General features: G+C 31.5%; 1 protein-coding gene across 2 annotated transcripts in view; it reads left to right on the top strand.

The window, feature by feature from the left end:
• The window catches only part of LOC142327433 (protein-associating with the carboxyl-terminal domain of ezrin), a 77,603-nt gene that overhangs the window by 17,191 nt on the left and 36,980 nt on the right, over nt 1-23,432 (top strand). For both annotated transcript variants that reach the window (XM_075370507.1, XM_075370508.1), the window contains 4 exons: nt 1,874-2,068; nt 10,719-10,904; nt 14,315-14,406; nt 21,063-21,226. In XM_075370507.1, the coding sequence (XP_075226622.1) occupies nt 1,886-2,068; nt 10,719-10,904; nt 14,315-14,406; nt 21,063-21,226 (625 nt within the window). In that variant the 5' untranslated portion in view covers nt 1,874-1,885. The remainder of the gene's footprint in view (nt 1-1,873; nt 2,069-10,718; nt 10,905-14,314; nt 14,407-21,062; nt 21,227-23,432) is intronic.

Here is a 23,432-nt window from a genome sequence, read left to right as displayed (position 1 = left end):
TAGACTTTTGTTAAGAAAGGTTTAAATCATTCTGTTGAATGGAAAAAAAAAGCTTCAATTTTTTAGTAGCATTAAGGTAAGTTTATGAATAAAAAATTACAATCTTGTGCAAATAAACTACATAAGAATGACAATAATTATCTACTACATTTAAACAGCTACTAAGTAGTAGGGATTGGTGAGAATAGAACATGTAATAAAATGTCAGATGAGCATTGCTACTGCACATCTTATGCACTACAGCACTTCTTTCAGTATCATTCTACTTATTCCACTTAATGTTAATAAGCTGCGTCATTACACTGCCATCATGCTTCTGTGAGCACCTTACATTTATTGTATTGTGTTCCTAAGATTATGAATAAGTTGTGTAAATGATCATGAATGAATATTGTACAACCACAGTGTATGAGGACACAATAATTAAAAAGAAATTGATGTAGAAAAAAAATTGTGCATTTTTACAAAATGGGTTTTTACTATTTATCAACTTAATCTCCACCAATATTAATACACTTGTCCCAACGATGAACTAGTTTTTTTTTTTATACCTGAAGTCTTTGTCTTGTTGTTTGAGCCACTTTCCCACAAATTCTTTGACCTCCTTATTGTTGCTGAACTTTTTTCCACATAATGCCTTCTTGAGTGGACCTAACAAATGAAAATCCGAGGGAGCCAAATCTGGACTGTAGGAAGGATGCGGTAGTATCTCCCAACCCATTTTTGTAATGATTTCTTGGGTCAGCTGAGCGGTGTGAGAGCAAGCATTGTCGTGTAGCAATATCACGCCTTTCTTTGAGATCGCAATGTTTTTCTCTCATTGCTGGCTTTATTTTTTTCATCAGCATGTCTGAGTAGTAGACACTGTTTATTGTATGCTGATTTTCCAAATAATCTCAAAAGACGAAACCTTGGGCATCCCAAAAGACGGTCAAATGACTTTTCCCGCTGATGCTTGCGTTCTGAATTTCTTTCGGACAGGTGAGCTGGTGTGCTTCCATTCCGTGCTTTGTCTTTTAGACTCTGGTTCAAAATAGTCAATCCAGGTTTCATCACGCATTAAAATCTTGTTTAGAGAAGGGTCACCTTCCCTTTTGTAGTGTTCTTTCAAGTCTGTACACACTTTGAGTCTTGTTTCCTTGTGTTGTTGCATTAACTCTTTCGGGACCCACCTTGCACTTGTTTTGCTGTACTTGAGCTTGTTACTGATAACTTTATGAACTGTGCCAAAACTTACTGCAACTGTTTTTGCCACCGAGGTTCAACTGTTTTTGAACTGTTCTATCCACTTATAAAAATTTCTGCTGTTCATTTAACTTTCACCGTACTGTAAACATTCGAGAAAAGATTTTAGCCGGTTTTTCACCTTCAGAAAGCAGAAAAAAACAGATCACTGAACATTGTTCAACTAATGTGGAAACTTTAAATGGACACACCATCATTAAATGCAATATTGAGGTTATACACAAAATAATTTTTATCCGTTAATTGTTTTCAGCTCATTGCAGTGATGCTAACTTAAAGTCATGAAAGTAACTCCTACAAATTGTTTCATTTCTAGATCAGTTTGTCTCTTTAATTACTGAATGTCCCTTGTATATGTTGTGGTAACCTTGATATGGTTTTCTATTTATTTTAGTTTGATTTTATTGTATTCAAAAAGTCAATAGATCTGTGAAAATAAAGTAGCGCCTTGAAAGTAATTTTATTATTATTATAATTTAAATGTTAATCTTTTTTGTTATAATTGTACAAACATCTTCTTATCTTTCTTTAAATAAAATTTTACCTTTAATTTATCAGTAAATTTTGAAATCGGCTCTGGTATTCTTAAGTCTTTTTTTAAAAATAAAATTTGTCTTTTTGGCTTTAGGAATTTTAAAAAATGGGTAACGAGAAGAGTCAACCGGCTGGACTTGTAGTCGAAGAAAATGCTATTGAAGTTGCTGATAGATGGGCGCTTCATTCGGCTATTTATTCTGGTGTTAGTGGTAACCCAAAAATATCAGTATTTATTGGCCCTACGCCTTTTCAGAATGGACAAAATCTATTAGAAAAATGTTCAAAGGTAAATGTAACTGAAAATTTTTATTTAATAGTTCTTAACCCTTCTACTGTCAAAGCGATTATGGAATCTGTGTGAAAAAATTATACCAAGAATTACCAACAAGATAATGAACTTAAGAATTTTAAATGTAAATTTATCTTGATTAATTTAAAATCCAGGGAGCAGTGTGAATTAAAATCGAAAACATGTTGGATTTAGATTGTAATTTTCATCCGATGTAATATTTTGAGCAGGTGCTTACTGTATTATTTGTGTTAAAAGTTAGTTTATCAAATTGATTCCTGTCAGTAAAATTTAAATGAACAGGAGCATTGATTCAGTTTTTCATTTCAGAAATTTTTTCATTTTCAGAAATGAAGTTATGCATTTGGAGTATAGAAAGTTTTATAAAAATTTTTGTTGACTTAGATTTGTTGTAGGCAGGGGAATTATATAGTTTTTGTAGCAAGTAATAGTAATAAAAAAAAAAGGTGTTGAAGTTTTGTTTGTGTGTTTTTAAATAACATACAAATAAAACTTCAAGTATTTAAATTACATTGCATTGCTATCATGATACTTTGCATGAACTGTATTCAACATCCCATAGGTTGATTTTGTTTAATTTTCTGGGGATTCCATTAGTGTATTTAATTTTACTGATTTTAATCAAATTTACAGGATTAACTTATTTATCTTCAATATAAGTCTTAATCCTTTTGTAAACCCCTAATGTACTGGTGTACAAGAAATTCTACGCTACATTTAGTGTGTATTCTCTGATTTATTTATCACATATTTGATTGAAAATCTAATTTGATAATTTAGTTCTTGTCATAAAGAATTGAAAGGAAAAAACACACGTTCCTAAAAATAAAAAAAAGTCTGAAAAATCTGATGTCTCAATTGAATTAGTGTATATCCTATCGTTATAGTTTTTATATTAAAATATAAATTTTGTTTATTTATATTAAATTCTTGACTTATATGGCAACAATCAACTCTACTTTCTATAACATAAATTTACAAAACTCACTATTTTTTATTATAGGGTCATTCCATCTCAAGTGGTCTACCATTTCCAAAATTCATCACATTTTGTGTGGAGGACATTTTCTGTGGTCTTAAATGCCATTCTATCAAATTGCAGCTCTATATCTGCTACTACAGATTTTCTGTGATCTCTTGAAAAAAGGGTATTTATTGGTAGTTTCCACATATATGCAAAAAATTCTAATTCTAATTTATAGAACCTGGAAAGGATCCCGGTGAGGTCAGCAGTTATCGGCCCATCAGCCTCTTGCTGGTCCTTGGCAAGTTGCTGGAAAGGCTCTGGGAAAACATCGAATGAACTGTTTTCTAAATCGAGGCCAATATGGCTTTATGAAAGGGGTTAGCACCGAGGATTGGATCATAAATGCTCTTGCCGAGGTGGAAAGCGCCGACTGCAAATACGTTTTGGCAATTTTTATTGACATAGAGGCAGCATTTCCTTCCTTGTGTTGGAGTTCTATCCCCTCTATGAATTGGAAAGCCGCAATGTTCCCGAAGCCCGGCAGGCCGTGGTAAAAGACTATTTGTCTAACCGCACAGCTCTGTTTAAGGATGCGCACCTAGTTGTGGAAAAATTTGTCACCAGGGGAAGCCCTCAGGGTTCCGTTCTTGGCATCCTGGTGTGGAACCTGGTGTTTGATGGATTTCTGGAGTTGACATTCCCAGAAGGGGTCACGGCCCAGGCTTTCGCTGATGACTGTCTCCTTTTAGTTCGTGATAATTCACGACCGCAGCTAGAGAATAGGGCGCAGGCAGCTTTGTCAACCGCGGAGGGCTGGATGGACATGCAAAATTTAAAGATTTCTGTGCCCAAGATGAAGTTATGCTTCTCAAGGGTACAGACAAATTATCGTTCAGTCGTAACCCACAAATTAAGTATAAAGGCTGTGTGATCAGCCGAGTTAGAGTTCATAAGTACCTAGGTGTTTTGTTTGATGAGAAGTTGCTGTTTAGCAACCACACTAAGCAAGTTGCGGCGGACGCCGTCTCTGTAATGTACAAACTTAGAAGGATTGCTCGGCAGGATTTCGGGCTGTCGGGCCGTTAAATGTACTTGGTGTACTGAGGTGTCTTTGAGCATGATCGCATACGCGGCGTCAACTTGGGCGCATAGGTTGGATAGAAATAGAGCACTGCTTTAAATTTTAAGGAGTGCTCAGCACAGACCCTTAATAGTATGCACTGGTGTTTTTAAAACAACCTCCTACGAGGCTACCACCATATTGGGAAAGGCTCTCCCAATCGATTTAGAGGTGAAAGTTCAGGCAGCCATGTGGAAGTTGCGAAGAGGTCGGGAAGCCGAGGCATTTGGGATGCGGTTTCGAGCCGGGCTAGAACCAGAGTGGAACGACGATCACAATGCACCGGATCTAAATTTCGTTCAGTTGCCCATTTCCCGCCTGCGGAAGAGGCTTTATAGCCTCGCGATGGATGCATGGCAGCAAGAATGGCACACCACGACTAAGGGAAGATCCTTGTATAGGTTTATACAGGATCTGGGGGGATGGTATGCCTTGAATTCATTTTTAAGGGCAGCCGGTGCCCAAGTGCTCACCAACCATGTGGATTTGAAGCAATATCTGTTTCGGTTTCACCTAGCGGCTGATGAGTTGTGTGTCTGCGGGGAGGTCCAGTCGAACGAGCATATGATGTTCGACTGCCCTGCTCTTGGGGGGGCCGCCAGAGACATGTCCACCCTGGAACTTAGAGGTCAGGGGGAAAACTGGCGCTCATAAACGGCAAGTCAGTGTGGCAAGAGCTGCATTGTCGGACCGTGTAGGAGTTCCTCGATGAGGTTGCGAAGTTCAACCGTAATCGCTTGAGTTTTTTTAATTAATCTGCGTTATACTGATTCCTATAGCGCTGCTGTGGGAAGTTTTTCCTAAGATAATGGCTGGCCACCAGCCAGATACAAGCTCCAAGCGCTTTAAATGGTGGACAGCCACTAGCTAGCTCTACAGCGACTGAGGCGTGACAGCCTAAATTGCTGTCTTTTATTTTATTAACTTTAATGACTTTTAGTAATTAGCAACAAGGGGTGCGCCTCCCCGATCTAGATTTAGTTTGACAAGTGAGCGGTTGGGACACATAAGCGGGTGGTGAATAGCACCCTGCTTCATCCGCTCACGCTGATAGGTAGCTCATTAGGAGCTTTTAGGTAACGAGGTCGCTAAACTGTTTTAGAGGCACAGTAGCCGGATCTTGGCACTGACATTTGGTCTATGCTGTAGGGTGACCGAATGGGGTGGTGGCGGGAGAAATACCAGTTAACCAATTTCCATAAGCCTCTAGCATTTCCACATCACTAGATTCTGATTCTGGTTGTTCATCCTTTGGCTGAATCTCTGAGCAAACTCTTGCCTACATTGTGGGCATAACCTTTGATCTGGCTTGAAGTCATAATTTGTTAAAGCTTTTGATCAGTCAGCAGAACCAATATCAATAGGCCACAATCTTCTTTAACTTTTTGCGACTCTTTTCCTAATGGATTACAGCAGTCCTGTAGGAATTCAAACTTTGTCAGCAAAACAGCTTTATGATAGGAATGATGGGAACATATGTCAGCACCTTCATTACAGCTAATTCCAGATAATGTAAAAGTTCTTTGTCCAATGCTGATAGTTCTTTCATAGGCAACAAAAAAGCTTTTCCGTAATTAAACATTAAAGACTGTAGCATTCAGAACTATCAGGCTTGCCAAAATGGCAGGGGCCAAGAACTTCACTCATTTTAAAACAATTCAAAACATAGTTAGAGAGAACAATAAATGTCACAACTAATTATAGAAGTTGTTCGCTAACAACTTTGCTAATTCACAAAACGTTGATGCTTATATACCCTTTCTTCAAAATAAAGAACATTCTAGAATGTTCTAGAAGAAATGGAATTTTCCAGAATATTCCAGGAAGTTCTAGAACTCCTGGAGAATAGAGTTTTCCAGAATATTCCAGAACTGTCTATAATGTTCTTTAGAATGGAGTTTTACAGAACATTCTAGTAATTTCTGGGACATTTTAGAAAATGGATTTTTTCAGATCAGCCTAGAAAGTTTTACACAATAGTCCAAAATTTTCTGGAACACTGCAAATTTTATTCAAGATATTGTAAATTTTAAAACATTCTTTAAATAATTTAATAATATTGAATGTTTTTCCACCTTCAGCTGTTTTAATTTTCTAGAAATAGCCACAGATAAAAACTCTGTTACATGCAGAAGATTAATTATCTTTGAAAAGCTTTCTTATCTATTATAATATATGTGTTAAAAAGCAAAATGCATAGATTATGTTGTTTAAAAGCTGCCCTTTCCACCTTTTCTAAAACTAACAAAATCTGAAAAGTATACCTGAGATATAAGCCTTTGAAGATGGGCTAAAAATTATGATAAAATATTTTTGACCAAATTTGTTGATGGATTTCTTCTAACATAAGATTCCTCCAATTGCTTTGAAACTGCAGGATTCTACACATAATTATTCTCTTTTTCAAATTACAGTCTCATTCGTCCAATTAAAGAATTAGATAAGGAATTATATAAGCTTAAATTTTGACTTCCAAAATGTTGCAACAAATTTTTGGCTGAATTTTAACTGCTGTATCTCAAAATTAGGTTCCAAAAGAAACTTGTGACTAACATATTTGGATATAGCATAATTAACGTACGGTACCAAAATTTGAATCTGCATCTTTATTATTGCTGTCTAAATTGTTAGTCAAAGATAACAATTCGTACATCTGTCCACAAACTATAAGTAAGTACCTCTTTTTCATGAGACCACAAAAAATTAGCCATAGCAGATGAAGAGCTGCAATTTGGTAAAATGGCATTTCAGACCATGGGGAACTTCTACCATAAATTTGTTGATACTTGGAGACTGTCAACTGGGGACGATTTTCAAAATTGGACCACTTGACATGGAATGGCTCTATAGCCTTCAATTTGTAAAGAAATTTTAAAAAAATATTAAAATAATATAATTATGTTTATTTATTAGTAAGTTATGATAAATTTACTTATGATTTTATGTATTTTGATCAGGAAAGCACACCATGCGAACTATTATTGTACATTCTGAAATTCATTTAAATCTATTTTATCATTTTGAAATCCACTCATGTTCGTTACTTGTTCATTTATGATGGCTTCCATGTTCACCAAACAACTCGGTTATTTCATTGTGGTTAATTCCAAACTTGATTCCTCCATTATTAACTGAATAATATGTAAATATAAGTAATACCTAAATATAAGTAAAGAATATCAAAACCTACAACTATATTATATCAGAAGATTATTTATATTAATGAGGCACAGTTCAAAAGTAAGGGCCAATGGGTTATAAATAATGGTTGGCAACATTGATTGGTTCGCACATTCACAGTAACTTTAAGTGGTTTGTTGGGCACGTAACTGTCACATTGCCATCAGTTCATTGTTGTTTGCCTTTGTGAGATAGTATGTTAAGATGAATGTGATGATAAAAAAGCCTACCAGTTGTGAAGTTCGATTAATGATCAGATTTTTAAATGCAAGAGCACATAATGCTGCTGAAATTCACTGTCAGTTGTGTGAAATTATGGGCCTACCGTAATGAGTGAAGGAAAAATGAAATGGCATCACGAGTTTAAGGAAAGCTCTTCAAATTTTCACAACGAACAGAGAAGTGGTAGACACACAGAAGTAAACGACAAATGTAGTGGTATTTACTTGCGTTCAATGAGCCTATTATATTGTTTATTGAACCATGCCAAACCTACAAATTGTAAGTATACTAGGCCTGACAAAGCACTCATTTTCAGATATAATAAATTTGTGTCACCAGTTTTTCCAATCTTAAGACCATCTCTGGATTGCAGTTTCTGATATGGAGTTTAGCTAGGTTTATCAGTGATTCTGACTTTATCTCTTCAGAGTTTGCAAAATGTTGTCTTTCATGATTTTTTTCAGCTTGGGGAATAGGAAGAAGTCATAGGGGGCCATGACCAGTGATATGGGGGCTAAGTTATCATAACAGTATTGTTTTTAGCCAAAAATTCACAAACAAGTAGTATTGCCATGAATTGTTTTCCCACAAATTCAGGAATTTTCTTCAGATTACTTCATGCAAATGCCATAGAACTTCCAGGTAGTAATCCTTATTGACTCTGATAGTGATTTGGCGACTGTCTATAATCATTTTGTTCACTTTTTCAATGTTGTCATCGGTTGTTGATGTGCTGGGACGTCCAGAGTGCTCATCATCTTCACCGTCTTCATAGCCCTTTAGGAAATATTTGTACCACTTGTAAATGCGTTTTTTATTCACAGAAGAATTGCCAAAATTAACATTCAACATTTCTAATACGGTGCTGCAATTTATTCCATTCTTAAAGCAAAATTTAATGCAAATTCTTTGTTCCATTTTCCAAAAGTTAAAAATCACTGACCATACAAAAACACATGTAGCATTTTAGAAAGCTAACAATAAACTATGCATCCAATATGGCTATCAATTTAAATATACGTTAGGGATGAGTGTACCAGGCCAAAAAAAAATTGCGGTGGTTGGACTTGCATACTGGCAAATTTAAAAATTCCATGTATTTTTTTTTATCACTTGCAGCACAAAAAGAAAATTGTGATAGTTGTACTAAAACAGCCTGAAAAATTTTTAAATTACATGTATTTTTTTTATCAAACCTCGTACTACTAATAGGAGTAATCAAAGTTTTGATGCCGATAAAAGATTTCTGTAGTTGAAATTATCAGGCAAATTTGTGACATTTTTGGGGCGATTATTATGGATTATCTAAAATAAGATAGTGGTGTGCTATTCACTTTGAGTGGGGCTAATGAATGTTCATGATGAAGAATGTAGTGGCCAGCCATCAGTGGTAGAAGATGATGTGATTGAAAAAATGCACTTCAGTGTGTCACAGTTGTCTTTGATATTTATGATCTTCGATTTATCAAGTTTTGGTTGAAAAAATTAGGCTACAAAGAAATTGTGTGCTAGATGGCTGCCAAAGATGTTAATCAACACAACAAGGAAAATCATTTTGCTGTAGTGCATGAGTTCTTGCACTGTTAAAATTGAAGGTGATGAGTTTGATCACATTGTTACTTGAAATGAAACTTAAATTAAATTAAATTTTCTTCACTCTCTGTCATTTTTGACACCCTCTGTCATCCCGTAGTCTTCTCTACACACATATATCCGGTCAGTTCAAACTGATTATGCCAGTAATGAATGTTACTGTCACTCAGACAGTAAAACTTACCGTTAAACTTTCTGCCAAACGCATGTTGAACTGTAACTACAGATTCACATTTAGAAAACTGCAAAACACAGAAGGCTTTCTGTTCAGGTATCACCATTTTTGTTAGTGGCACTGTCAAATGGAAAGGTAGAAAATCAATCTAAGGTGTGTGCAACTAAAACCGCCCTTTTTACTTCTTGATTCAGCCTTAAATCAACTCTACACCTCATTCAAGAGGTAACAAATTAAAACCCTGATATTTGTTTTTCTACGCCCAGTTATCTGGGTGTATTCTAATTAAAAGATTAGAATTTTTAATGAAAAGAAAGTCAATTTTAAATGATTGCATTTTTTTAAGTCAGCAAAGAAAATATTTTTCCAAAAATATTAAAGTAGGTGATACTACTACAATTCTGAGATGTAGTAATTTAGAGGAATTAAAAGGAGATATTAAAGTAATAAATAATCTAGAACATTTGCTCACAGTTACTGTCTAAAAATAAGTGCAATGGAGACTAATTTCATCCGTTTAACTAAGTTGGTTATTTTTCTTGATATTGCTAATTTCTATCATAAGTGTAGTGAAACTGTAAACTGTAATTTTATGACCTTTTCTAATTTTAGAACTTCATTTAGGCTAGTTTAAGAAGAGTCTTAACTTTTTCTTGGTTATATACGTAAATTATTCTGCTGTAAATAAAAATTTATGTACTTTTAAAGTCTGTCACATTTGCAATATTGGAAGAAAGAATTAGTTAAGAACTTTATATCAACTAAAATTTCATGAAAACAGCCCTTACATATTGGAATTATGAGATTTATAAACTTCAAACCGATTAATGTTTCAAAGAATAGAAAAAAATTGTTTAAGTTAATTGTTGCTGTGTGAATTAGTATGTAAGTCTATATTAGTCTAATTAGTAATTGGTATATAATGTTTGTAATTTCTATATTTTTTTGAAGGATGTAAAAAACAGTTTTTGCCTTATTCTAAATTCTTTTGAGGTAGGTATAACAAATAATTATCTTTATTCTACAAAAACAATACCTCTCAAGCATTATAAATCATTAGATCTAAACAGTACAGACATAAGGGATTCTGGCTGAACTTTGCCCATCAGTAGTGGTCATTTAGAAGTAATATTGTTGTAAATGTATCGCTGTCTCATAATACAGCTCTAAAGGAGCTTTAAATATCTGCAAATGCTGTGTTAAAGATGTTTTAATTTGTGAACAATTTTTCTCAAGAGTCAAAGTTCTTATATAAAATTCTAATAACTGAATCATTTGAAAACTTTTCTGCATCAAGTAATATATCTTCAAATTTTTTGAAAAAATCTTAGTAATTAATCGGAGTTATTTTGTTTTTTATTATTTACAGAATTTGATGTTATATAGACATCCATGTATACTAAAGTATATTACAACATGGCAAAAGAGCGGTAAATTATATTTAGCAACTGAAGGTGTTAAACCTCTGGTACAGGCATTGCCATCGCAAACAGCTCTTCAAGTTTGTATTGGACTTCAGAGTGTGTTAAAGGCATTAACATTTTTACACGATAAGGTAGCTACCGCTTATATGATTTTTTATCCTGTTAGTAGTAATAATCATAATATGTGTAAATTATTTTCTAAATCTATTCATATGAAACATTCAGGATGTTTTGCTGTTATACAATGTCTGTGGATTGCATTTTTATCATCACCTAATATATGTAATTATGAATTCATATTAAACTGAATCCACTACTTACTAATATTACGGCCAGAATTTTCTTTAATTGCAAAAGTTTTCGTCCTGTGCAGAAATCTAATAATCTACCCATTATAACTGAATCAGCAATGCTGACCGGGTTGTATACCATTGAGCTGGCTGTTGTGTAATATTACTATTTCTTATCTTTTTATACAAATTTGGAATGTTTGTATTAGTGTTTGTTGGAAACTTAGGAACTGCCAGATTAATTAGTATATTATTGTTTAAGGAAGGTTTCTGATGTACAATTAAGTAAATAACTTCATTATTAGTTAAGTAAATAACTTCATGTAGCGTTATATTTTATGTAGAAATATTTTTGATTTGCTTACTAAATCACATTCTGTGAAAATTCTTGTAATTTATTTTTATGTAACTTAGAAGATGACAGGGTATTTTATTTATCAGAGTTATGCTAAATGTTCTTAAGATAGCGATGATGTAATATAAAAATAATTTTTTTTAAATTTTCATAGAAAGTGAATATTAATTTGTTTAACATACACTGTGTAATTAATTAAATGTTAACTGATTATACCTTACTGAAAGAGGTATTTTAACAAGGATTTTTATTCATGTAATATGTTAAATAAAAGTTTTTTATAAATTACTTTGAGAAAAATTTAGGCATACATTGTATAAGAAATCTCAGTAATCGACTGAACAATATGTTCTAAATCAAGAGTTTGTATTTTATTTGATTATTTTCCACGTAGTAATTCTTATTTTAGATTAATTCATGTACTGTTACAATATGATTGTATTCGTGCATGATGAGTTAACTATGTTCATGGTTTTATTGGGGAAAATTTTGTAAATTCTAAAAATGCATTTTATTTGTATGGGTTTATTCATTGTTGCATTACCTGTTTCAGTGAAACTTAATTTTAACTGTTCATAGCAGTTTACAAAATGTTAATTTGAGCAATATCTGCTATCATTACTTTACCTATTTATTTTTAAATCAGCCCTCCTCACGATCTTAGGTGGATTTTACAATAAATCCAGTAAATCTCAGACAGCTTTCTTTGGAAGTTTTCTTTTTCTGAAAATAAAGTTTGTAATCTCATAAATAATAAAAATGATTTCTGAACCTCCGATGGTGATTGTTTTTTTTTTATCCGATGGTGATTTGCACGAATAAATGTTTCACAGTGGTTGGGTTTATGGACAGTTAAAAAACAATAACCATCTCGTTCCATTACTGTAAAGTTTTTACTTTTTAATGCATTAGCTAATTTCATGTAGCTGTCGACTCTTGGGTTGAATTGTTTTTTTAACTTTATTGTCGCTTAATAAATCCTGATCTGTTTCTTTCAATTATAAGTTGTAGCAAATATACCGTCAATTGCCAGACTTCTCTTCTTGTTATGATGCTTTTTATCATGCCAATCTGTTTTTCCAAGTAGCCAAATAAGTCTATACATCATACTGCCGATATGTATGCCATTAATAATTTGAATTTGGGTACACTTTTATATACGTATTTCCATCTTTTTGAATATGATTTGGATACTGAGTATGTTTTTGCACAGCAACATACCGAGGGGATCTGTTTGTTGTTAAAAGTTCTTTAGTGATCTCAAAAACATTATTTAATCAAGCTTTCTATCTTTAAGTAATGGCAAATAATGGTATATTGTTATTGTAACATTTTTTAATTATTACACATTAATGTTATAATGGTTAATGGTAGAACTTCGCAAAATATTTATTATGGCAGGAATCGCCTCTTCTTTGTTATCATTTCACCTGATAGAGCCTGACCACACGGATTGATAGCAGTAATAATTGCTTGTGTTTTTTTCTAATATATTGCCTTTTAAAGCTGCATTTTCATACTTTGCATTCAAATTGAGTTGGTGTTTGTAAGTTCTAAAATGTCAACTGACTATGAAGCCAGGTACATTGAGTCTTTTGAATTTTAAAAAGTACGGGTCATGGCAAGAGATTAATTGAAAATTTGCCCAAAATGACTCAAATTTTATAACTATTCTACTGGCTTAAATTTTCACAAAAATGATTGAAGTAATATGGTACATACTGAAGAAAAAATTCATTATTCATTGCGATTTAGATTCAACCAAAGTTACATCAGTGTTTATTATAAGGCACATATAATTTAAAAATTTATGCTGTTAGTATAAATTTTTAAATTATCGAAGGGAATTTAAAAATATAAATTCCCTTCGATTCCTAATGTCGTAGTACGGTTTGAATTGCATTTTTGAAGATGTTATTGGTAGCTTAACCATATAGAAAAAAAGTTGCTGATTGCTAGATAGAGGTCTAGAGTGGGAGGAATAGACTGCTGATAATGGAATGGTTTGTGGCTAGGCTTAGATATTGAGGGAGAAGTGGCATATACATACATAACATACCTTTATTTTAATATCTTTTACATATTGTTTTCTAGTCTGCTGTAATAAATAGTTTATGGGATTGATTTATGACCCATTTTTGTATAGCTCTTGTTGTCTAACACTCTTGTTATTCCAGCTAGTAAAGTCATAAAGTCTGTCGTGACTTTTGTTTAATATTGAGCATAGTCTGAGGGAAGATTCACGTTTAGGTGACAGAATTTAATTAATAAATCATAATTAATGAATAATTAATAAAATGAAGTGATAATTAATAAATCATAATAGAAATGTATAAACAAGATTCCTTACCTCTTACTTGATCATATAAATATAAAAAGACTGTTGACAGATAAGTCCATGCAGAACTGAAGTATCTCATACAACCTAAAGAATAAAAATAATGATTGTGAAAGCACATGATACACAAAGTCATAGCAGATACAGATAGTTACATCCATCTGACCTAGGTAGGAGTTTAATAATATTTCACAGAAAAGATGCATGAAATTGTGTGTCACACAATCATTGTCCACATCACCTCTGCTGTTTCAATCAACAATAGTGTTATCATTAACTGTTAGTATAGTACAGTAACAACCAGAAACTCTGATGAATACATAATTTTAATAGATGTATTCTACTTTATAAAATAATGGGTAGTATTTAAGAGAACTAAATGGTAAGCCATTTCTTTGAATTAGTTATAAAAGAAGATTCCATATCGACTTAAAATGTTATTCCATCTGACAAAGTGTTAATAGTCAGTATATTTCAATTTAAAAAAAAAATTAGTTCATTTTATATTAATCTGATAAACTTGTAAAGTTTTAATAAGTTCTTGCATTCTTGTTATAGGCTTTGTCATCCCATAATAATGTGTGTAGAGCAGCTATTTATGTTGCACAAGATGGTTCTTGGAAACTAGGAGGTTTAGAATATTTATGCAGGTAAATATTTATATTTTACTTATTAAATTTTGAGTTTGCTCTAACGATTGAAGGGATGTCGGTAATGATGCAAGTTAACAACTGCATAGACTGTTACAGTTGGAGTATGTTGAAGATTTTGTGGCACTTAAGCATAGAATTGTTTAGTAATCTACCAGAATGCTTTCAGCAAGGCTTTAGCATGCTTGCAACTATGTCGTATCACCATTAGTTAATGATCTTATCAGCAGATATAATTTATCCAGAAAGAAAGAAATTATTCATGTAGTCTTACTGTCATGCGCCATGTAATATTTTCTTTTATGCGACTACACTATATGTCAATATTATCTGTTATTTATTTTTTTAATAATGCAAATATCTACAAATACATAGGCAAAAATATTTAAACGTTACAGATACTTGTGCAAGTCCAATATTACATTATTATATTTTGATCACAGTACCATGATTGTTGAAAAAAGGAGGATTTTACTTGTGTAAGAGAATACATTCAACTATACCGTATCCAGTTAGCTTGTAGAGTGAAGAATAAATAAACATTGCGTTTGTGTTAGTGATTTCATCGTGTTTATGCTGAGTCACATCCCTTATATCAGTGCCGACTCACAACACAACCGTATCTATATAAAACACAATAATCATTACTCATATTAGTCACCATATAATTAATTAGTCATACAGTACTTACGTAATCAGACATTTATAAATTTATAATATTATCTCTGTCAGTTCTATTAAAACCTATGATCTTTTCATACGATCACTCTTGTTCTTGTGTACAGGTGGTACTAATGAATTTTGAGATATTAGGTTAGTTCCCTTCCTTCAAAAGTACACATTGCTAATTAACATTTGCTGTTATATAATTTTATGTCTTCCATGATAAAATTTTTTTGAAGAAAAGCTATTTGATATGTGTGTATATTCATTCATCTTTTGTGGAAAACGTTATTTTGATTAAGAAAATAATGTCAAATAATTGTTAATATGTAAGTTTTAGTCGGTTGTGATGATTCTATTATATATAAATGTTCTACTGGTTAGATTTTTTTGTGTTTTTTTTTTAATAAAGATTTGCAAAACAATGCCAGAACCGGAATAGTGAGTAAAACTGAAGTGCTGAATAGTGTTGTTCAAGCGACAAAATTATCAAAACAATTGTAGCAGAAGGAAATCAGATGAAACTGAGAAGCCATCTGTGTTCATTTTGCCGAAAAAACATGTAAATCGCCCCAGTATTATACACAATTTGGATTCATTTGACACATGCTTTGAGGCATCTAATTAATAAATTTCATGTAACAAAAAAATGCATTCCTACTGTGAACAGAATTTTGCAAAAAGCTTGCGAAAATGAAATTAATTTCGAAGGGTGTGAAAGATCTTTAAGAATAATATTACGTAAAATGGGATTTAGATGGAAAAACAGAAGACAACTGAAAAATTGATAGAACGGCTTTACATAAAATGCAATGAATGAAATTTGTATGACAAATTTCCCTTTTTTGTGAAGAAGGAAGATTGATCGTATACACAGATGAAACTTACATTCACAGTAGTCAAGTCATGCGACACCAAAATCATACAGACACAACAAACCTCCATGAGGGACTGAAAACACCAAGGGCTCACTGTTAATAATTGTTCATGCCAGCTGTAATAAAGGATTCATTAGCAATGCTTTACTTACGCATGAGTCAAATAAGAAAGGAGATTATCACAAAATGATGGATTCTGAAAAGCACACGAAATGGTTACAGGAGAAGTGCATTCCCAACTTATCACATTGGTCGGTCATTGTACTAGATAATGCATCATATCAAAACATTCTGCTACATTTAGCCAAATTCTAACCCTTTTAAAATGCGATGCAATAAAATGGTTAGCCGAACAATAAATTAACTGCTCTCTTGCCTGTCATGATGAAGACTGAGTTATACGATATAAAATTACACAAAGAAAATGCTGTATGTGCTAAAAAAAATTTCTAATAATGACATTTTTGAAAATTATGGTCACACAGTTCTACAGTTGCCACCTTATCACCGTGACTTAAACGCCATTGAAATGATATGGAGTCAAGTGAAAGGGCAAGTAGCTAAAAGAAATACAACTTTTAACATGCTGAATATTCTTAAGTAAGCTGAAGAGGAATTTCATAAAGTGTCTGAAGCTGAGTGAAGCACAATGTCTGTGAGCATGTGAGCATGTTGTCAATGTTGAAAAAAATACATTGAAGATGGACATTTATATGATGTACAGATCAACAATTTTGTGATAAATGTGTATTCAGAATCGGACATAAGCTCTTTAGAATCTACCGATAACAGTGACTTCGGAATTTTTGAGCTCCAGCAATAAAGTGAATAGGAAAAATAGTTATTTCAAGTACTGTAAAATAATAATAAACTAAACTAAAATTATTTAATTATTATTAAATTAAATTATTATTAAAATTAAATTATTATTTAATTAAAACTAAACTAGTTTTAATTAAATAGCATCGTATATATTTTTGACTCTCTAGACTTTCATTCTATAAGAATCGACTGTTGTCATGTTCTCATTTGTGAGAGTCTACATTTTTGTCATTGAGAAGTCTCTGCAGAAACATTCATGGTATTTCGTTCTCTATTTTTCCTTAAAAGATCATTCCTTTCTTAGCAACTTTCCTTTAAAGATTGCTGTCTCATTTGAGCAGCGCGTTAATAGGCCTACCTATATTTTAATTATCTTTTATATATAAAAATCTCATGTCACGATGTATGTTCGGGATAAACTTCGAAACTACTTAACCGATTTTGATCAAATTTTGTAACTATCTGTAATTTGGTCCAACTTAAAAGATAGGATAGTTTTTATTTTAGTTATTGACCTTAACATTTGTTATTGCAAATTAAATGTTTATTATATGACAATAGTGTGTATTTATTGGTTAGCTCTGTGAATTCCTAATAGATGGCGGTGTAAGTTAATTCATTGATACAACTCTAACATCATTTGACATATAGTTTGTGTAGACATCTGTTAGATGGCGTTGTTTCGTTTTCTAGATAATACATTCCATTCCGCGTCATATTTGTTTATGTTCACGACATAACCGTACTATTTTAATTTTTCGTGAATGATTTTTATAATTATACTGTGTGTTGTGTTATAATTGTGCAGTGTATCGTTTGGATATTATAATTTTTAACAGAAAAATAATAACATAAAACTTTATAGATAACTTTTTTTGTCTATTAATCTTCTTCATACCACCTCAAAACGTGTAAGTATTTCTTGCTTGCATTTTATTTTATTTTTTTTTGTATTTTATTTTGATTTTTTAATCTGTTAATTGTTAATTAATTCATTCATTAATTTTGATCTAATTTATTTATTTAAATAATAAATATTATCAATTTTTTTTTCAATTTCAATATAATGCCGTGGAAAAAATCTAACCTTAACAATGCGTCTAGCAAAGATGCACGACGCATGCGTGTTAAGAGAGCTCATGAATCAGAAGAACAAATTGCAGCAAGAAACGCAGCTCAACAAATCAGAACAGTCTAAATTCGTAGATAAGAATCTCGAGAACAGCGTGATGAACATCTGTGACAAAATATCTAAAAACCATGTTTGGGTTTTAACCCAAGTGCGACAATGACTTTACCAACACAGCCCCCGCCATTATTACTGGATATGTGACACAACTGGCTACACCAACCTCTGGGTTACTTAACTAAAAAACGTAAAATAAAAAAAAACAATTGACCGATAGGAAAGGCAAGCAAACATATTTAGCAAGCGAAGCCGCGACGGGGATGCTAGTATAATACATATATTATAGTTATAATATATAGGTACTAGATATCATTAAGAATTGTGAAATAAAGTAAATTTATAAATAAAATGTGATTTAAGTAAAAACCTGACTTCAAAAAATAATAGTACTAAAAAGTTACAAATAATTATGGTTTTATTTATTAACTAAAGTAAAAACACAAAACCCACAAACCCCCCCCAAAAAAAAATTAACTTAAGTAAAAATATTTATGACAAATAACTATTTTTGAAGTTGGTGCCAGCCAACACAAGTTAAACAAAAAAAAAAAAAAAAAACATAAGATCTATATAATACAAATCCTACTTCAAACAATGCAAAACTGTTAATACAAGTTTTACTAAATAAAATGCGACATACAAAAATATGATATAAGAATACTTTATAGATGCTTAGGTACATATATTATCATTTATTGTTATTGTAAAAATAGTTTTTTTTCCAATTTAATGAGTAAGTAAATAAAAATGTTGTCACAATCATGCTGATCATTGATGGTCTGTTACTATTGTTGCAAAAATGAAGCTTGCTTCATTGTGGTTTAATATTCCATTTAGAGTGTTTCGTTACTACACGGTTAGTTTCTTATGAAAATTTATTGTGATTTGTTGTCTGATTGATTTTATCTACCTTTACCACATTTGTAAGCCATTTTTGTTATTTACAACTTTTTACCATTTTTGTAATTGTTTTTTAATGAATTAATTTTTTCTGTCCTACCTGCTAACATTGCTATCAATATGTCACTTAGTGAACCACTAAAAGTGTGAACCAGAGGGGTTTTGGTGGTAGAGTGAGGTTGTATAATGAAGTTTATGAATTGTTCAGTGTACTCAGTGTCAAAAACCATCAAACGATTTGAAGAAATGGGGATCATTAATAGGGGAAAACAAGGGAGGCCTAAATCTGCAACAAATAATAACAAATTGTTAGAGATTATGCAAGAATTTATTGAGAATCCTCATTCTTCAACTCAAACAGCAGCATGAGAACATAACATTAGTCAAAGTTTAGGAATTCAAACATTAAAAAGTGAAAATTTCAAACCCTTCAAAATTCGTGTGGTGCAAGAACTTAATGAAGATGACTGCAATCAAAGACTTGAGTTCTGTGAAATTGTGGTGAACAGTATTTGTGTAGATCCTAATTTATTATAGGGATGAGGCCACAGTTTTTTTAAATGGCATTGTAAATCATAATTGTCGATACTGGAGTGATGTTAATACACACTGGTATCGTGAGGTGCATCTACCGGTTTGGCCTAGTGGTGAACGCGTCTTCCCGAATCAGCTGATTTGGAAGTCGAGAGAGTTCCAGCGTTCAAGTCCTAGTAAGGTCAGTTATTTTTACATGGATTTGAATACTATATTGTGGATACCGGTGTTCTTTGGTGGTTGGGTTTCAATTAACCACACATCTCAGGTATGGTTGAACTGAGACTGTACAAGACTACACTTCATTTACACTCATAAATATCATCCTCTGAAGTATTATATGAATGGTAATTACCGGAAGCTAAACAGGAAAAAGAAAGGTATCGTGAGGTGCATATACAGTATCCAGTCAAAGTAAACTTACGGCGGGTATTGTTGGTGGATGATTGATAGGGTATATATTTATTGGTAGAAATTTAAACGCAGTAAAATATGAGGCTTTGTTTCTGGACCATATTCCAAACATTCAGAACATTGCTGGCCCTAACGTCCAAAACATTTGGTTTCAACAAAATGTTGCCCTGCCTTATTTCAGTCTTCAGATACATGAAATATTTAATGCCTATTTTCCTGGAAGATTGATTGACCAAAGGGATCAAATAGAATGGGCAGAAAAATCACCCGACTTGTCACCATTGGATTACTTTCTATGGAGCCACTTAAAAAGTACTGTTTATCACAATAAGGCCCAAGATGTCAATGATTTTATAAAATAGAATTTGAGAATCAGCACAAAAATCATTAGGGAATCATTGAATAATGCAGATCATTATTTTACAACTATCAAATAATGGCACACTATCAAAACAACAGAAGGAGGACATTTTGAACATCTATTAAAATGAAATGTAAGCAAATAAGAAAATATTATGCTTAATAAATAATTTTTTTTTTAAATTAATTTATTCGATAATATCCATTTAATCAAATTATTATAAATTTATTTATTTGCAATAACATTTTCTTTAATTATCAATGTAATTTTTTCAAAATCCAAACTTTATTGTGCCACCATTTTCGATACAAACATCATAATGAAGTTTTATTTATACTAATTTTCTTGTCTTAAAGAAACCCTTAAAATGATGTATCCTTTTAAAATACTTGAGTTACAACCCCTGGAATTGAAATTTTATTTCTTGTCAAAAGATAAAGTAACTGACTGATATCTTATACTGAAAGTTATAGTATTCTATCTGGAATGGTTTTAAAGTTGTTGAAAGGTTTCCATACTTTTGACTCACTCTGTATACATGTTATATTTAATCAACCCTAAGTACAGAACAATTGAAATAGGATGACTTACCTTATTTCAGAGGAGTATGGTTGTTAAAAGAATTGTTTTTAAAAAAATAATATATATAAATACTCGTATTGGTTTGGTTTAGTTTTGACCCCCTTAAATAATAATAAATATGTTTGGGGGACTCCCATAAATAATGATTTACTTTTTTTTAAGTAAATTAAAACTCAAAAATATTTTTATTACTTAATGAATTTTCTATAAAAAACAAAGAGAATTGTTTATATCACTATATCAATTCTAATATTATACAGTATTAAATATTTTTTATATATTTTTGATTGCTGGTAATTAAATTTATTTTCAGGTTCAGTGAATTGAGCAGTGGGTATTTAACTAGTACAAGAGTCGGTAGATATGATGCTGGTATTTCACCCTGTGAACAAGATAGGCTTCCACAGCCGCTTAGTTCTGTTGATTGTTTTGCTTTTGGCGTTCTTGCTGAAGAAGTTTTGTCAGCTTTTAATGCAGGTACAAACGTTTTTGTGTGGTATTACTTTGCATAAAACTTGTATGAAAATGCTAAAACTATTTAAATTATATTTTACTATTTTTATTTTATATTTTTCTGGCTTTTACTTTCTCCCAAACAGCTGTAAGTCCAATAATTATAGTTCAGTTTTATTCTTGATAGGTATCCAGCAGACCGTTCATGAAATACTGCTATCAATCTGTACTTTGTATGCCAGTCTACTTTTGTCCCTGTTACAAGCACTGTGTAATGTTGATGCTCATGTTAAATTTAATTTCTTTAATTCAAGTTAACTATACTTTTGGTTGTATTCTGACAGATGCCATTGTGTCTCAGAACTGTTGATATGATCTCACATTAACCATTTATTTATTGAACATATACTGTTTGTAATCTCATCACGTGGTTTGCTAGATTCTCCAAATTCTTTTGCAGAGAATAAGTTAGACATTTTTTCTACATTTTATCCAAAGCATGCATATTGTTATTACGGTCAAGAAAAGTTTCTTTCATCTTGCAGTGTGACTTTTTCACAGCCCACATTTTCACGATAAGAACACTGGGGCAAAAAATGGTCCTGTTACTTCAAATGTGTCAATAAAAATTTATATTTATTGATCCTGTTATCTTTCTCAGCAAAACAGGATTGTTCATACAAAATTTTACTGCTTTCCGATGTGGTTTACAAGTAATCACTGCTAAAACAAAAAGTTATTAAAATTACTAACAAAGACTTTTCTTTCTAAAATAATTTTTATGATAAAATTTTATTGAACAAAAAAAATTTACCATTTTCTATGAAAATAATGAAGAAAAGATTATGTTTGTTTTATATATTTTAAAAATTAAGCATGTTAGAATTTCAGTTTGTCTGATTTTCTGCCCATTTGTAATGTCTGTTTTCTTTCACTAGATAAATAATACTAGTTTTCTGGTGTGTTCTAGAAGTATGTATGTGTGTCTTTATCGGTATCATTAATAATTAAACCATTAACACATTTTACATATTTTACTTCTGGTCACACAAAAATAAAATTAGCTGTATTGAATTATAAAAAAAAGATTGCAGTTCACATTTTAATGTAGCATCAGTTAGGCGTTATAATAAAAATACTAGGGTAAATATATTTTGTGTAGTTACGAGGGTGAATCAAATAGAAACAGTAACTTTTTTTTATTAAATTTATTGATTATTTTATTTGATTATTATCAATAATAATATACACAATTCATATCTTTATCATTTCTCTATATAGTTTCTTGCATGATCTACAACACACTTTAGCCAATGATTTGGAAACTTGAATATTCCTTGTTCATAAAGAATTTAGGACGAGTCATCAACCAGTTGTGCACACGCTCCTCAACATCTTTGCAACCAAGAGGCTTAGAGATGAATAAAAAAAAAATTAAAGCGTGAATACCCTACTTTTTGAAAGTATACTTCAGATTTCAAAAATCATCAAATTAAAAAAAAAATTCACCGAGAAAAAAGTTTTAAAAATTTGAAAGTTTTTCTTTGTGTTTGAATGAGTGCATGGAGAAATGAAATTTTTTTCAGTAAACTGCATTAAAATCATTTAAAAGCTTAAGACTTTAGGTTTAATTTCTTTTTTATATGTCTCTACCGTTTTTCTGAACCGAAATATTCCACTTAAAGCAATTTTAATAAAATTACTTCTAAATATGATTAAATGTACAATTTAATTGCTCTCATTTAAAATGTAAGTTTCAACTCAGAAATAGGATATGCCACGTTTAAAAACAATAATTGCAATTTCTGTTTTTAAGAACGGATCTTAAAAACAGCAATTGAAATTATTATTTTTAACAGATGATAAGTTTAAAAATTTTGGGGAATGCTAGAAAATGTTTGATTCTCAATGTTGGTGTTGGGCAAAAAATTTTGAGAATCAGTGGTATAGAATAAAACTGCATATAAATATTTTTTTTTTTTTTGCTGAAGAATTAAAATAATGAAGTAAAAACTTACTTGACAGCTTAAAAACTTATACAATTAAAAAAATTAAGATTTAAAAAAATTGTTAAATATGCTTTTCTTAAAATATAAATAAATAAATAAAACAATTTGTACTAAAAACAAAAATAATTTTGTTTTCAAGTAAATTATCAAAAAATACTTTAATTATAAAGTTGTATATGAGAGTATGCTCCATGCTTTTCTTTGTAGTCATGCATAAATAG

This window comes from Lycorma delicatula, chromosome 7, assembly GCF_047948215.1.
Source record: "Lycorma delicatula isolate Av1 chromosome 7, ASM4794821v1, whole genome shotgun sequence".
NCBI classification, from domain to species: domain Eukaryota; kingdom Metazoa; phylum Arthropoda; class Insecta; order Hemiptera; family Fulgoridae; genus Lycorma; species Lycorma delicatula.
The sequence above is the reverse complement of the archived record's forward strand: the minus strand, read 5'-3'. Positions and strand labels throughout refer to the sequence as shown.